We start from the raw sequence: 17095 nt of genomic DNA on the forward strand, positions 1-17095 counted from the left end.
ACAGGACAGGTCTTGGTTTAGCAAAACCCAGGATCCTTTATTGTGCCAGGGACCAAGACAAGAAACGAGGGGGGTAGGGTCATGGATTTTACATGACAGGGTAGGGGTGGTGTTTAGTGTTGGTGTCCAATAGCAGGAGGAGCAGGGGACTGCAAAGGGGTGGATCTAGGAGGACAAACAATGGAAAAAACTAAGGTGGGGACATTGTAGTAGAATTTAAACTAATGGGGGTACAGGAAAAGAAGAACATTCTGGGGACATTCCTTGTTTGACAAAATGGAGTGGAGTGTTTTTTCCTGGGCTTCCAGGGTCACATCCCACAGGGTGGAGGGATGGAATCTTTAAATCACACCCCTTGCCTGATGCTGTCTGTCTGGGTGGGATCCCCACCTCCTGGGGTGGGGGCATTCCACATCTCCCCCTTTTTTATTTCTTTTTGAAACAGGGGAATAATCTTTAAGTTATAGCCCTAGAACTTAAATTAGTTAATACTTATGGGGTAACTTATAGAGGGATTATGACAACTCATAAAGGGATTCCCAGGGACATAATAATGAACACTAAAGCACTATTAACAAGAATATGACAATTATAAAAATGATTATTTTAGCTAAACTTGAGACAATAAACAACCTTAATGGAAAGACTAAACATGAAGGGGTTACACACAAGAATATTAAAAGGTATAGGTAAGAAAGTAAGTTTAATGTAATAATTAAAGTAACACTTAACTAAAGCTTTTTCTTTCATTTTTTTGCTCTCGACTTAATACCCTTATTCTTAGTAAACTAGTCCTTTTCTTTTTTGCTCACTATCACACTTTCTCTTTTTCCTTTTTTTCCTCTTTCTCTTTCCTTTAAACATCTTTCAAGTATTCTATATTATCACTCCTTGACTTACAATCAAACAGCTTATGCATACCTTTTCACTAGCTTTTCACTGTCATTAAAACTTACGTTACTTTTCTGCTAACAAAAATTGCAATGTGCAACATCAAGTACAAAAATAAAACACATCATTTTTAAAAACACAAAATGAAACTCATAATTTGTAAAAAACTTTTTAAACCAGTGAAAAATCAAACATCAAATTAGACTTATACTTTTATCATAAGATACTGTTTTTCTGCAGGGTTCCTTGCAGAAAGGACAATAGGGTATAAAGAGTGTCTTCTGAAAACTTGATTTTTCCAATTAATTAAAATAGAGGGATTTAAAAACTTAACATGAGTAATGGGAGTTAGGATTGTTTTTGTCATGTTAACTTCTTGTAACTTTAGTTGAGAACTATTTACAATTATGTATATATTAAAATGAAAAGGGATAATAATAGTCTGTAAAAACTAAATTTACATTAACAAACTAAATAATAATTCTAGTATTTAATAGCTTACATGACTTAAAATAATACTATTAAATCAAGCTACTCCTTTTTAATGAAGACTGGGGGGTTGTAAAAGGTTAATCAAACAAACATATCTTTAACGTGATATAGAACTCGCTTAAATATAAAATGATCAAAATACTACAGAAAATATATTTACCAGGAAGGGGGAATAAAAAGGGAAATGTTGGGGTTTCTACAGAAAACTTGTACAGTTACATTAATTTGCTGTCTGGAGCAGGCTTGGTGATGATTTCTCCTTCTCCATCAGCTGTGCTTGGGAGCTCTAGGTGTCAAACTTTGTTGAATGCAGTTTGCCATAGCGTGCTGGAGATGCCTGCCACTGCAATCCATCGCAGTGGTCACTGGCATAGGCACAATTTGGTCGAACACAAAGTTTCTTTGGGGAGTCCGGATGGCAATGGCCACATTCAAAGGGGGCTCTCAATGCTGAAACACAGGTCCCAAACTGTTTGATGGATCGGCCTGGCTTTGGAGGGGCCCTATGGTGCCAGCAGAGGCAACAAAGTGGGAGATCCTCTCAGGAGAAGGAGTGGAAGCCTTGATGTTTGTGCTGGGTAACTGTAGCAAGTTGTCTGGGGCTCTGGTAGGAGGGTTATGGATGTCATCATTTTGGGGGAGTAAACAAAAGGACCGTTTCTGCAGTGGGGTTTCTGGTTCTGTCTTCCCCAGAATAGGTGTGTCCCGTGATGGAGCAGTCACAACCTCCAGAGGTGGAGCATTCGGGAGAAGAGGTGGAGCCAGAGGCGAGATCAGGGCCAGGAAGAGAAGGTGAAGTGTGGGAGAACAGGTTCCAAGTGGTGTGGCCATCATCTTGGAAAGGAGGGTCCAGGGTGGCATGGCCAACGCTACTCTGGAGCAGGGACTGGGGAGGGTGTGGAAAAATCAGAGGGGAAGAGAATAAGGGGAACTTCACAGAGGCTAGAAGGGATTTTATGGGAGAGGAGACCAACAGCAGGAGGCCTCAACGTGCTGCATGATGGCATAGGGTCTCTTGGATGGCAGAGGATATGGGCAGCAATTGAGATGCCACACAAACTAGGTCCCAAAAGTCAATGTTAAATATGGAGTCTTGCAGACACACCAGGAAAGGTGTTGTAAAGCCACCAAACGATTCTTTTCAGATCCCTTTTAGAAAACTCTCTCCCATAAGAAACTAAAAGTAAATTAAAATGTTTATAAAAGTCCTGTTGTTCCTTTGTAATTATTGTTCCCATCTTTATCCTTGTCCCCATAAACTTTCCTCCACTCAACACTAGAACTGGGGGTTCCTGCGAGCTCGGCCTGAAAACTCCTGGGGGGTAAGACCCAGGTCTTTTTTACAAAATTGTCCTAGCTCGACAGCGCTTTTCAAAAAAAGACGGGGCTGGTGGTCTTGACCTGGTCTCCGCCACCTCTGACACTCAGCTCTTCTCTTTCCTATAGAGTGGTGGTGGTTGTCTGGTACCCTGGGGACCGATGACCATCGAGGCGTCAGGGCCCTTAGCATTGTTGCCTGACTTTGGGCACCACTTGTCACGGCGGGTGGTTGTCTAGGGCGCCTTCCCAAAGAAGCATCTTGAAAAAGACTCCTCAGGGGCACAGGCACCTCTGCGCTCACGCCAGGTGATTTCAGCTCTTCTGTGACATGGGAGAGACAGAAGGAGAGATGGGGTCTATGTGTGGGGTTCCAAGGAGAGCCTTTATTGAGCTTCTTCTTCAAAAGAGTCTAGGGATGAAGAGCCACTCAGGCAGGGAAAGCAGGGAAAGCAGGGATTTATATAGATATCTCAAGGAGTGGGACAGAACACCAGGGCCAATGGGATGAGAGCACAGGGGTGGAGCGAGTGGGCCGGGCCAATGGGATACAAGCGTTTCTCCTCACCCTGACAAGGGCAGTTATTGCTTGAGGGGTTTTCCCTCCAGGGGAGTGTTGTAGACTTTTTGCCTGTGCCCCACTGGCCTCCACAACTCCCCTGTCTTTATTCATTCAAAAGGCTTCTCCCATGGCTTTTTTACAACAGCAGAAAAAACATGAAAACATAAGCAAAACAATAAAAATTACAATAAAAATCCACAAAACATTTTTAACTACAGCAAACCCCCAACCCTTGACTCCACACTGTCCAAAGAATTCATTGATTCTGTTAGTGATCTTTTCTACTTAGATCTGTTGGACTTGTTTCTTCAGCAGCTGGGATCCTGCAGATAGAAACTGCAGCTGAGAGAAACCGCAGCCGCGGTTGCTGGGGGCACCACAGCTGCACAGTAGTGGTGGTGGGTTTGAGTTGTAGTAGGGAGCAGGGCTCTGCTCCGTTTACAGGGGTTTAACTGTTAGGGAGCCCCCCAGCCCCAGGGAGCCACAGCTGTGGCGCCGGCTCTTCAGCCGCAGCTGACAGAAAACTGGAACCTCAGCCACAGCAGGAGCGGTGCGGTGTGGGGCCGTGCTGGTCCCCGATCTCGCTGCCTCTCCCCTGGGTGGAGGCAGCACAGCAGCTCCACAACTGCCTAGCAGTGTTGTGACCGGGCTTTCCCAGTTTTAGTGCAGCAGCTGCTGTCTGGGGGCTTTCTAAGGTGGTGGCCAGGTGTGGGTGGACCCACTGAGATCGAACGGAAAGCTACAGCACCGTGCTGTCTCAGCAGCGGCAGCAGCAACAGCGTCATCTCTGGTATGTGTTCTGTCCCCAGTGGGTGCAGCACGGCTTGGCAGAGCAGCAGCAAACCCTGCTCCATGGCCAGGCACCGTCCTGCAGGAACAAGGCATCTCACAGCCGCTGGGTATGGTCTCTCAGCAGCTGGATGTGACCCCAGGAGTCTCAGCCTGGGCAGCAGAGCCCAGAGAAGTGGCAGAACGCCCACTCAGTGCGGCTCGGCAGCACGGCGTCTCTCCTCTGCCTGGTTCAGGGGCAGTATGCTCCGCTGATGACAGGCACTGGCAGGGGCTATCCCTGCAGGTCTGCACAGCAGCAGGGCACCCCGCCAGCATGCCATCCCCACCGGGGGCAGTGGCATGGCTCTGGACAACCAGGGGACATTCTGCTGAGGAGGCATCCCTGTAGGGGATGGGATCCCAGGAGTTGTCCTTCTCCTCGTTTATACACAACTGCGATGGTGTCCATGATGGGGAGGGGATTCCTGACCAATGGGGGGGGGGGGTGTCCCAGCGTTGTTACACCCATCAGTGTGGGGGGAAGGGGAGAGATGAGTGCAATGGAGGGCACAGAAAAGGGAGGAGGAGAGGTGGGGAGGTGGCCATTTTGGGGTGTAAGGGCAGGAAAACTTGGAAACGGAGGCAACAAAATGGTGGGGCTGGCCACATTGCTGGCACCATTTTGTGGTGAATCAGCAGGAGGTGGAACTGGGTAAAGGGGCACAGGAGGGAGGATGAGGGGAAGGTCCAGGGCAGCAGACACTTTGCTGTCCAGGCGAAGGGAGAGAGGGAATGGGGAGGCGTCAGTGGATCGATAGCAACCCTGTGCCAAGTGGCAACGACTGCCTGCCAGTTGCCCCTCAGGTGAGGAAGAGGCTTTGGGTACATGAGGAGAGGAAGAAGGGGAAGGAGTTTTGAACTGAGGACCAAAAACTTTTCCTGAATTTTCCCCCATTTTTTTAACTGAATCATAAATAGAATGAAAATAAGGATAAATGGAAAAGAGGATAAAACTTCCCCACTTCAAAATTTTCCTCCATTTGTAAAACAAATAACTTGATCCCAACCATATCCAAAACTCAGGCAATAAAACCAATTCCCTCATAACATTCGCAAAGCATTTGGAAAGAAAATGAACAAAAGCTTTCCAATTTCCCTTAGAAAAACAAATTCTTCCAGCAACAAGGGCACCCACAACCTTGGAATAGATGTGTCTTTGAGGAGAGCTCAGCTTAGGGTGACTAAGATTGTTGCCCATCCTCAAACTTTGTTCCCACACCCAGCAGAAAAAGGGAAATTAAAAAGAAGACCCTAATAGATATAGATATATATATAACTTACAGTTGCTCTTCAGGCCATTGCCCATAGGGTCAATGAAAATCTGCTGGGCAGGTGGTCAGCCCGTCAATTGGCCTCCAGTACTCCAGCAGTTCTTCGGCCTCTTCAGTCTTTAGAGGGTCCTGGTCGCCCTTTGGACAGCCCCCACTAAAATGTGAGGGGTTCTCCTGGGGAAAGCAGCTGCGCGAACAGTGACTTTTGTCCTGCAGTGAGAGGCTGCGGGAGACACTTCTTCAGGGATCTCATTGCAGAGGCCGCACGTTGGGCGCCACAGGTTGTGGCAGGTGGTGCTCAGAGCACTGCAACCTTCCCGAAGAAACTTCTTGAAGAAGATACCTCGGGGGCACAGGCATGTCTGTGCTCATGCCAAGTGATTTCAGCTCTTATGTGATCCCGGCGATGCAGAAGGAGAGACGGGGTCTTCGTGTGGGGTTCCAAGGAGAACTGTTACTAAGCTTTGTCCTCAAAAGTGTCCAGGGACAAAAAGCCACTCAGGCAGGGAAAGCAGGGGTTTATATTGGGATCTCAAAGGGCAGGACAGAACACTAGAGTGAATGGGATGAGGGCACAGGGGCAGAGCAAAGGGGAAGGACCAATGGATTGCAAGGGATCAACATAAAGCAACAAAGGATTCTGGGAGCGATCTTTTTGCTCTCCCTAAACAAGAGGTTATGGCCTAGGGGTTGGTCCTCCAGGGGAGGACAGCAGGCTTTTCCTTGGCCAGTTCTCCAGCCTCCACACAAATTACCTTAAAACCTTGAGTATCTCAAAGTATTAATGAGCCCCACTGAGTGTTAGTACAAAGCTCTCAAAAGACTCGATAAAGCAGGTAATTGGGGCCATGATTGCACAAACCTCTCATAGAGTCTGTATCAAAATGGAAACATCAAGTAGCTTAAAAAAACTGAAGTACCCTGAAGCAATAATGAGCCCCACTGAGTGTTGTTACTGACAAAGCCTCTCCAGGAACTAATTACAGCAGATAATTGGAGGCCATGATCGAACAAACCTCTCAGACACTCCAAGACAAAAGCAAAACCCAAAGTCCTTTGAAAAACCTGCAGTCCCTGGGAGCATTCAGGAGTCCCCAGGGCCATTGCTGAGCAAGGCTCCCCAGGGACTCCTTCCAGCAGATCCTTGAGGCCACTGGGATGTGGGCTGGGGGGGATGCTAAGGGCAGGACAAGGGGGTGACAGTGCCCAGCCTGGCTGGGGCTGTGCCAGGAGGCCCCAGGGCCTCAGGACAAGGTGTCTCCTCCCAGCCCTTGCTGGCACAGACCCTGCTGTGCCCCAGGGCACCAAGACTTGGCTTCTCTGTCCCCACCTGCCATCACTGCCTCCAGTTCTCTGCTCTGCCTAGGGCCTGGGGACACTTTCTCAGTCATGTCCCTCAGTGGGACCCATTAAAACTTCAAGAAACTTCGGAGTTGGATTCTGACTTGGAGTTCTGGAGAGGTTTCTTCAGCTCCCTCTCAGGGACTGATGTTCAGGGCCTCAGCACAAAACTCCAGAGAGTCATAAAGCCCTTGTTCTGTGTCTGTCCTGCTGAGCTGGGCCAGGCTCCTGGCCCAGAGGCAGTTCCTGGCAAGGGTAGCGCTGCAGAGAGACAGCTCTGCCCAGGACCAGCTCCTGTGCACAGCCTAGCAGGGCTGGGGTACTGCCTGCAGCCAGCCCGGGCACAGCACAGAGGCACAGAGAGCTTCAATCAGTCAGGACTGGGAAGGTGCTGCAAAGTGCCTGGGGCAGAATCACTGCCAGCCCTTGGCACAGGAACCTCTGGCTGCAGGACAATGCAGCTGCAGCTCCTGGGGTGATCTCCTAAAGCTGCAACATCCCAATGCCTACAGACTCTGTGAGTACAACTCTGAGTATTTCTGGTGCAGGGGAGGTGAAATGCTCATGGAGCTCTGACATGCTGAGGGTTTTTTATCAGTCACAGAATATTCTCAAGACAAGGATTTTGATAAAAATAAGGAAATTTCCTAAGATTTTGTGTTCAGTTTCCTACTATTGGAAGATGGCAGGGAAGGGGGGATAAATATTAAAGATATTATGAATTGTGACAAGTGCCTGAGATATCCAAGCTGTTACTCTTAGTGATCAATAGGTTCACAGGAGATCCGTCATGTGCTTTCAACCACGCAACTGCCCATGGACAGCACCAGCATCAGCTTTTGCTGGACCCATCAGGCTCAGTCTGAGCTGTCCTTTCTCCAAGCTGCACACAGAACCTGCCCCAGCCAGTGCCCTGCAAACAGGCAGGGTTCTGTAGGGCCAAGGAGAGTGCACAGAGATTTGGGGTCTGTGAGTGCTGGCGTGGAGAGATCAGGCACAGGAAAACACCTGCAGGAGGAAAATCTCCAGGAAACAGGGACAAGATCAGGGAATGAGAGAAAGTATAATCCAGAAATGTCCTGTCAGGAGAGTTTAGAGATCTCCATATGATCCCCTGTAGTGCAGTTGTGTCCCTGTGAAAAAGCCCCCTCCCTCTTCTCCCAAGGGATGGCTGCAGGGTGGGAAGGTGAGGCTGCAGCCAGGGCTGCCCAGGGCTGTCCTGCAGAGCAGGTCCTGCAGCCCTCAGGGCTCTTGACCAGCCCAGGGGATGTGCCACCTGCCCTTCTCACCATCACGTCATATGATCGCTATGTGTCCCTCTGCAAACCCCTGCACTACGGGACCATTCTGGGCAGCAGAGCTTGTGCCCACGTGGCAGCAGCTGCCTGGGCCAGTGGCTTTCTCTATGCTCTCATGCACATGGCCAATACATTTTCCCTGCCCCTGTGCCATGGCAATGCCCTGGGCCAGTTCTTCTGTGAAGTGCCACAGATCCTCAAACTCTCCTGCTCCAGTTCCTACCTCAGGGAACTTGGGCTTCTCATAGTTTGTGCTTTTCTGTTATTTGGTTGTTTTGTGTCCATTGTTTTCTCCTATGTGCAGATCTTCAGGGCTGTGCTGAGGATCCCTTCTAAGCAGGGACAGCACAAAGCCTTTTCCACCTGCCTCCCTCACTTGGCCGTGCTCTCCCTGTTTATCAGCACTGCAGTATTTGCCTACCTGAAGCCCCCCTCCATGTCCTCCCCTTCCCTGCATCTGGCACTGTCAGTTCTGTACTTAGTGGTGCCTCCAGCCCTGAACGCCCTCATCTACAGCCTGAGGAACCAGGAGCTCAAGGATGCCCTGAGGACAAAGATGACTGGATACTTTTCAGAAGCAAAAAAGTGTTTGTTTTCTGCTGCATAGTTTTCAGAATGGAACTCATGACTGGACTAGTCTGCCTTCTCAGGTCTTTGGTGATGCCTATGGGTTCTTCTTGCCATAATGTGCTCAATTAAATGTTTCTATGCATCCCGCACCTAATTCCCTATCTGCCTCTTGAATTTGATCCAGAAGCTCTCTAATCCAGGATCTGTACTATTGCTTTGTTTGAACAAAATAAACTACCTTGCAGTGCCTTGTTTTTCTGGGATCCCAACTCTGGGACCTGCATGAAGTTATAGGGGGGAAAGGGAAGGGTCCCAGCACAGCAGCACTGCCAGGGAGCAGCAGCACTTGGTCCTTTCAGAGCTGCTCTTCCCAAGTCCACACTCTCTTTCCCAGCCCTTTTATGGGTGTAAGGCCGGAGTGCTCTGGCAGCTTCGTCACTGTCCTACTGCATGACATGCTGTGACTACAGGCAGAGACAGGCCATGGGCACTGCTGGGACACTGCTGGGTTCCACCCCAGCAGTTCCATCAGCAAAGGGCATCTCCTGAGCACAGGGCAGGAAGGCTTTGCTCTCCCTCCAGAGCGGCTGGCAGGAATGTGCTTCAGGAATGCCCTGGCAGAGCAAAGCCCAGTGCCTGGGGCAGGGGGGGAGTGTGCAGAGGGGGCTCACAGCAGTGTTCTGGCACAGCCAGAGCTCCTGGGATGGAGCTGAGGGAGCAGCAGAGCAGGGTCTGGGCTGTGTCCTTGTTCCAGGGACAGCCTGGGAAGGTGCCCCAGGGTAATTGTCCCACACCAGCCCCTGCAACCACCATTCCCAGCACTGGCCTCTGCCCTCACCTGCAGGAGGTTGTTTGTCCCTGCATGGAGGGACACCAAGTGACCAGGCCAGCGGGCCATGTTTGCTCTGTACTAAGGAGACTTCAGGAGCACATCATGTGTGTGTGTGGAGGGGAGATGAACCTAAGTGAGCACAAACACCATCATCAGCACTCGGGAGTGGCACAACTCCAGTGGCACAAACAGTGCCTTGAGGCCACTTCACTCAAGAGGAATGTCCTCTGGGAAACCACCTGAATTCTTTGCCTGGCTGTGCTGAGGACTGCATGGAGAGAAACATCCAGGGCAGGGAGGCTCCAGGGAAAATGCTCAGGACTGCCACAGACTGCACAGAGAGACATTGGAGTGGTGGCTCTGTGGGGAGAAATCACAGCTGCCTCCCTTCTGAACCACCCTGAGGACCTGGACAGGGCTCTGCTGTGTCCTGGGCACTAACCTGGCACTGAGGGATGTGGAAAAGGCCTTTGGTGTCAGGGATGTTGAGAAGGCTGGGCAGTGTCACTGTGAGACTTCTCTCAAAGCCCTTGGAAAGGCCAGAGCCATCCCAAAGGGTCCTGGGCACCTGGGAAGGGCAGACCTGGAAGCAGTCTGCAAACATATTGCAGTAGCTCTCTGGCCACGGAGAGCAAGGCACAACTTTCCCAGGCATTGTCCTGGGGAAGGCTGTGAAAAGATCAGAGAAAAGAATGAGAAACAATTCTTTTCTTCACTTGCTGCACCTGCTGTTGTGAACATCTGGAATGTGTTATGGAGATTTGTTTACCAAAGGGTGATTTTTTTAATTGGCCACTGGTGATGGTGTTTGGATTCAAGGACCAATTGGGTCCACCTGTATGGTGACTGGCTGTAAGGGTGATGGGTTTCTTAATAAGTATAGTATAATAAAGTGATTGATCAGCCTTCTGAGAATCATGGAGTCAATGCTAATTATTACCCCTTTGGGGACCCCTGGTTATGGCAAGGGGTGAACTCTGGTGTGACCCGGGGGGAGCTTGCAGTTGGGAAAAGGTGCCTGCAGAAATGGGCATCCAAATTTCTATGCCAGAAGGTGAAACCCTTGCAGTGTGGGAACTTATGATTCATCATGAGACTTCTGTGTTGGAAGATGTTCTCTACAGGCTTTTCTGTTGGGCCAAAATTCACGGTTTCCTTGTGGATGTGGAAACCTCACTGGATCTGCAGGCCTGGGACTCACTGGGTCTCTGTCTCTGGGGGAACTCAGGTGAGATGTGAGTGTACCTTGACTACTATCAATCTGGTCAATGCTTTCCAGAACTCTAAGGGGCCAGATCCCATGGGAAAGTGAATCCACCTTGATAGGCACATGCCAGTTGGACTTGGAGGAGCACCCTCTGTGTGGGCAGCCACCAGCCCCTCTGCCACAGCCAGCTGTGGATCTGTTTACGGACAGCCACCACTGGCTCATTGCTCCCCTGCCCTGCGGGGGAGGCAGGGGGGCACTGCACCCAGAGCAGCTTGCTCCTGGCTTCCCGGTGCATGCGCAGGAAGGTGTGAGAGATGGTCTGGAGTTCCCCTCATTTGCCTCACGACCGTCCCCAGGGCAGAAATCGGGACCCTGAGGACCCAGATGGGAATTCTGGCCTGCGGGTGGTGGATGAGCACCAAATAATCCTGAGGCCCCTGAGCAGAATTCTAGCCTGCCAAGGGATTGTTTGCAGCTGTGTCTACAGTGACTGCTTCTAGCAGGGCCTGCCAGGGGGTGACGCGCCCAATATGCTTGCACCTGCTTTGCGACAATAGCTTATGAATTTCCCCACCTCTTGGCCTGGTTGGACTTTTCTGGGGTAACCTTTTGTGGTCCCCCTCACAGAAGAGCCATCATCTGCTTTTCAACCACCGTGACAGATGGACTGAAATGGGAGAAGCCTCACCCTCAAGGACTGAGACATGAGACCCCTATATGGAGAACCTCCCCCCTCCCAAGGACTGAGACTGAAACCCCCAACACGGGAGAGGTGTGTGGGGGAGCTGACCTGACCAAAGTGAGATATTTGCCTGAAGGTGTGGCCATTGGACCAAGAAGACAATGGTTCTCACCTACTGCTGAGAACATGGACTGTCTGTACCCGTCTTCAATACCTTCTTTCCCCCCAACGATTTCAATAGACTTATTCTTTATTGTATCTGTTCCCCCTCAACAATTTCAAGATTTGTTCCCCCCCTCAGAAATGGACTATAATAAAACCTTGAGTTAACCAGGAGTTTTGAGATCTTCCCGACGTGACTGGGCAAACTCCATCAGCTGGACTATGAGGACTGCGTCTCTCCAAGTTTGGTAGCTATACTCCCTCTCTCTCTCTCCCACTCTTTTCTATTCTTTTCCTTTCTCTAATTCCTTTAACACATTTGCTGTGGTCATTCAATAAAGGTGCATTTGTTCTGATTGATACTACAATCCCCTTTCCATGTTGGTTTTGCACTCTGAGATCCGTAAGCAAATCATCATGACCCCCGTTGGTATGAGCAGATCGTGACAACTGACACCCACCAGGAGCAGGCAGGTAGACTGCGAGCGACATCATCACTGCGGGGATCCCAAGGGACATCAGCGGGATCCAACACACGGAGCGGTACAGGTGGGAACCCGGCACCAGCTGGTAACTGAGCTGTCCATAGACTTCTCTGACAGTGAATGCTTCCACTGCATGCCACCGGGAAGACATGGGCCATCCGATGGTCCTTCCAATATATTAATTCTGGGAGACACTTTTCATGGACCTGGAGAAATTTATGTCATCCCCGAAGTCCAGACCATTAGCCCAGGGGAAGAAATTTTCGTACAGCTCTGTTGCACAGAACCTCCTTTTTATCTATCACAAGGGACTCCTATTGCACAAGCGCTTCTGTTACCTAAAGACAATTCGGAACAGGTTCCCCTCGACCCCATCATCATGTGGCACAGGTTGTGAGCTCCAACAAACCCATCATGGAGTGTGGCCTGTTCTGCAAAGGGGAGAAGATTTACTACCTGGGCATGTTGGACACCAGGGTGGATGTTACCATCAGAATGGTAGCATCCACAGAATGGACAGCAAATTGGGAACTACAGCCCATGGTGGGGATGATTTTGGGGATCGGAAGGGCAGCGGTTTCCATGAGGAGTAAGAGAAATATTATAGTAGAAGGTCCCGAGGGCAAGATGGCAACCATCCAGTCATTTGTGCTGAGGGCACTGATCACCTTTAGGGGCAGGGACCTTCTAGCCCAATGGGGGGCCTCTCTAAAAATTCCCAGTAGGGATTCTTAGTGGGGGCCACTGTGGAGTGCACAAAACCCACCATTCCACAACTCACCTGGAAACAACAACATCCAGTGTGGAATGACCAGTGGCCCCTTTCTAACACCAAGTTACGTGCACTAGAAGCCCTTGTGGAGGAGTAGCTTGCCAAGGGCCACATCACCAAAACCAGCAGCCCTTGGAACTCCTCTATCTTTTTTTAAGAAAACCCAGCAAAGATAGGTGAAGGCTCCTCCATGATCTAAAAAAATAAAAGAAGTCATAGAAGATATAGGTGCCCTGCAGCCCAGCATGCTCTCGCCTTTGATGCTGCCCCGGGACTGGAAACATTTCCTGAAGGAAACAGGACAGGCTGTCAGGATCACATGCAGGGCAGAGCCAGGGAGAAGAATGACTTTTGCATTTTATGGAGTTGTGCCTTCCCTTGGCTTTGCTGGCTGACAATAAATGAACATCCCTCTGTGTCTCTGGCAGCTCCTTCTCCAAGGAAAGCAGGTGGGAACTGGAGCCAAGGAGCTGAAATCTGCAGGTGCAGCCTGAGCTGGAGGGAGCTCAGATTTGCACAAGGCTGCTCTGAGTGCCAGGGCTTGGATGGGGAAACTGGTGGGGCAGGGGTAGGGACAGAGTCTGATTGACTGTCATTTGTAAAGGGTCTTGATTTTCATATCTGTTCCAAATGCATGAGGAGGTACTTGGGTTCAGTGTCAATTGGAGATTGCACATATCAATGAATTAACAGGGATAAAAAACCTAAACAGGACCAAAAAATCTTTTCTCACAGTCTTTGTAAATATAATACATTCACTTTGAACACAGTTCAGAAATCTATCGAATTAACCACGAAAGATTTGGAAATGTAAATCAAATTATTCCCAGAGGCTCAGCTTGTTAAGGTGTTCTGAATGTTAATGAGCCCTGGGGCATTGAATTCCTGAACTGAAGAGCTGAAGGCTGAACAAGCCTCTGGAGAAGTAAAATTCAGCATTAGCCTCCAAACTTTTAGAGTGTGTGGAGGACAACTTTTTGTCACAGCTGGTGAGTGAGCCCAGCAGGGGAGGGACTATGTTGGACCTGTTGTTTGGGATTAGAGATGGGCTGGGGGGAGATGTGGTGGTTGGAGGCCACTTGGGGCATAGTGACCATGAAATGATAGACTTCTCAATATTTGGTGAAATCAGGAAGAACATCAATAAGACTCTTACATTGGACTTCTGGAGAGCAGACTTTGGCCTGATTAGGAAACTTTTATTCATAGAGTTCCTTGGGAAGCAGCCCTTAAAAACAAAAGGAGTTTGGGAAAGGTGGGTGTCCCTCAAAACAGAGATCTTGTGGGCACAGGAACAGACTGTCCCTGTGTGCTGAAAGATGAGTTGATGAGGCAAACATCAAGTCTGGATGGGCAAGGAGGTTTTGAAGGAATGTAGGAATTAAACGAGGATGTATCATCTTTGGAAGGAGGGTCAGGTCTCTCAGGGAGTATTTAGGGGTTTGCTAGGGCATGTTGGGGAAAAATTAGGGAGGCCAAAGGGCAGTATGAACTTAATTTGGCAAATTTTGTAAGGGATAATAAAAAAGGTTTTTACAAATACATTAACAGCAAAAGGAAGGATAAGACCAACCTTTGTTCTTTATTAGATGTGGGAGGGAACTTAGTAACTGCAGATGAGGAGAAGGCAGAGGTGCTTAACGCCTTCTTTGCCTCAGTCTTTAGTGGGAAGACTTGCCTACCGGATAACTGTCCTCTTGGGTTGGTAGATAGTGTCAGAGAGCAGAATAATCTGCCCAGGACAGGGCCTGCACTGTCAGCCCAGAGCCATGTGGGGATCGCCCGGTACTGGCAGGGCAGCAGGGAAACCAGCAATGGGGGAGCAGAAACGGGCAATATGAGAGCTGGGCATGCTCAAGAAGCCTGGACACATTGGGAGCATGGACAGGGGGTACCCATGGATACCCCAGGACTCTGAAACAGGGACCCCAGACAGTGCTGACCCCTGGGATGCCTGAGATGCCAAAGTGGTGAGCCCAGAGAAAGGGAACCTGCAGGATTACCTGGAGCACCAGCAGCCCAGAGAGGGGGAACACCAATACAAACTTGACCTGGAGCAACCCAGACAGGGGGGGCCTCCAGGAGCCCAAAGTGGAGACACCAGAGAGGGGAAACTCATGGTTGGGTGTTTTTGCTGCATCTTGGTCGTTTGTATATTTTGGGGGACTGAATCTTGGTTTTGGAAGTTTATATGGGCGGCAGATTCCCAGTGACTCCTAGAGATGGACTTGGGCAGTAGGAACTCCCTAACCCAATATGCTCATACATTGTATTTTTCCCCAAACCAGGATTTCCCATTCCCAAACCCTTGGCTGGATGGAGAAGGAGGCTGCAAGGAAGAGGAAGATGTCCTGGGACAGCCAGGCAGGTGAGAAGGAAGTCATTGCCCCTTTCCCCCTCTCTCCTGCTCCGTCTCCCAGCCCAGCATGGCCCCTGGCTGCAGGACAATCCTGCTGCCGATGCCATCCTGCCAGGGACATACTGGGAGGATCTCCTTCCCTCTGGCATGGAGGCAAATCCCATCCTCTCCTTGTCCTTCCTCGCCCAGACAAGGAGCTGAGGATGGAGACCAGGGAGGACAAATCCTCAAGGTATAATCTCGTGGAAGAGGCTGTTTTGAGCAACTCCACAGCACACGAATCGAACAGGGAGGAAAATCCCCAGAGATCCTGCAGGTGGAGGGGCTGCAAACCCAGCCCAGGGTGCTCTGAGGAGGAAAGACCCATCCCATGCCAGGAAGGTGGACAGAGCTTCAGCCAGAGCTCGGAGCTGGTGGCCCATGAGTGGTTTGGAAAGTGGGAAGAGCTTCAGGCAGAGCAACACCCTGATCTGCCACCAGATGATCCACACTGGGGAATGGCCCTATGAGTGTGGCAAGCATGGCAAGTGTGGAAAGGGCTTCAGCTGCAGCTCCACCCTCATCATCCACCAGTGCATCCACACTTGGGAGAGGCCCTACCAGTGTCCTGAGTGTCTGGAGAGGTTCCAGAGCAGCTCCCATCTCCTCCTGCACCAGTGGATTTACACTGAGGAGAGGCCCTTCCGCTGCCCTGACTGTGGGAAGGGATTCAAGCACAACTCCACCCTCGTCAGGCACCGGCGCATCCACACCAGGGAGATGCCCTACGAGTGCTCTGAGTGTGGGAAGATCTTCACCCAGAGCTCTCACTTGAACAAACACCAACAGAGGCACCCGTAAGGGAAGCCCTGGAATGACACAGCTGAAGGACGAGCTTCATGCCCAGCTCTAGTTTCATCCCCTATTGGAGGATCCACGTTGGGAAGAGCCCTGGTGATCCATGTTCCCTGTGATCCATGCTGGGAAGACACCTGTCCCTTTTCCTGCCCCTGCCAATGACATGATGGGAGATGGAAGAATATGAGGGTCTGGTCTTGGCTGTGTCATTACATTCACTCCCACCTCAGGTCATTGCCAGGGGCAGGAAAGGGACTCTCTCTCTTCCTGAGAAGAAAGGTGTCCTTTCCAGGCAGGACGGAATACGTGGCCAGGAAGAGCCAGTCAGTGCTGATGTAGTTTTCCCTGTCAGTAGCTTTTCTTATCCCTTCTGTTATCAATATTATTTCTGTTCCTGTTTGTTCTTTATCTTGTTGCTGTTCCCAGTAAATTGTTCTTATCCCAGCCTGGGATCTTTGTCTTTTGTGCTTTCCATGGGAGGTGGGAGGGCAGCAAGGGCAGCGCAGTTTATACAGGAGCAGGAATTTGAGGAATCCCGTTCCTAAACCCCGGCAGGTGGAAATCGAGCATCCCAGCTGGTCCCAGCCTTGGTGGCCATGGCAGCAGCCTTGGGAGCGGGTCCCTGGCTGGGGCTGTGGGAGCCTCTTCCCTCTGGTGCCCAGGGACAGGAGTGGAGGGAACGGCTGCAGCTGAGTCGGGGCAGGCTCAGGTTGGATGTCAGGAAAAGGTTTTTCCCCAGAGGCTGCTTGGGCACTGCCCGGGCTCCCCAGGGAAGGTCCCAGCTCCAGGGCTCTCTGAGCTGCAGCAGCGTTTGGACAGCACTGCCAGGCCCAGGCCGGCATTGTTGGGGTGTCCTGTGCAGGGCCAGCAGTTGGACTGGAGGATCCTGATGGGTCCCTCCCAGCTCAGCCAATTCTGTGGTTCTGGGATCCCATGACCCTGGATATGGGACTGCAAATGGTTGCCATGGCAACGGCCTCTGGCTCCAGGCCTGAGCTGGTGTCCATTGCAACTACCCCTGGCATGGGGTCTCCATGGAGCTGCCAAGGGATTGACCAAAGCAACAGGGGGCTGGTGATGGTTGCCATGGAAACTGACCCTAGCAACAGGGGGCCTGGTGATGGTTGCCATGGAAACTGACCATAGCAACAGGGGCCTGGTGATGTTTGCCATGGAAACTGCC

The 17095-nt window shown here is 50.5% G+C and overlaps 1 protein-coding gene across 1 annotated transcript; it reads left to right on the forward strand.

The window, feature by feature from the left end:
- Positions 1-15495: 15495 nt before the first annotated feature.
- On the forward strand, positions 15496-15915 carry LOC136565596 (zinc finger protein 3-like). The gene has a single exon (XM_066564264.1). The coding sequence runs from the start codon at positions 15496-15498 to the stop codon at positions 15913-15915; it is 420 nt and encodes a 139-aa protein (XP_066420361.1).
- Positions 15916-17095: the final 1180 nt, after the last annotated feature.

The sequence above is a fragment of the Molothrus aeneus genome, chromosome 22 (genome assembly GCF_037042795.1).
Source record: "Molothrus aeneus isolate 106 chromosome 22, BPBGC_Maene_1.0, whole genome shotgun sequence".
Taxonomy (NCBI): domain Eukaryota; kingdom Metazoa; phylum Chordata; class Aves; order Passeriformes; family Icteridae; genus Molothrus; species Molothrus aeneus.

What these genes read in the sequence shown, in the direction of transcription:
- LOC136565596 (XM_066564264.1), top strand. Translation starts at nt 15,496, where the DNA reads ATGAGTGGTTTGGAAAGTGGGAAGAGCTTCAGGCAGAGCAACACCCTG.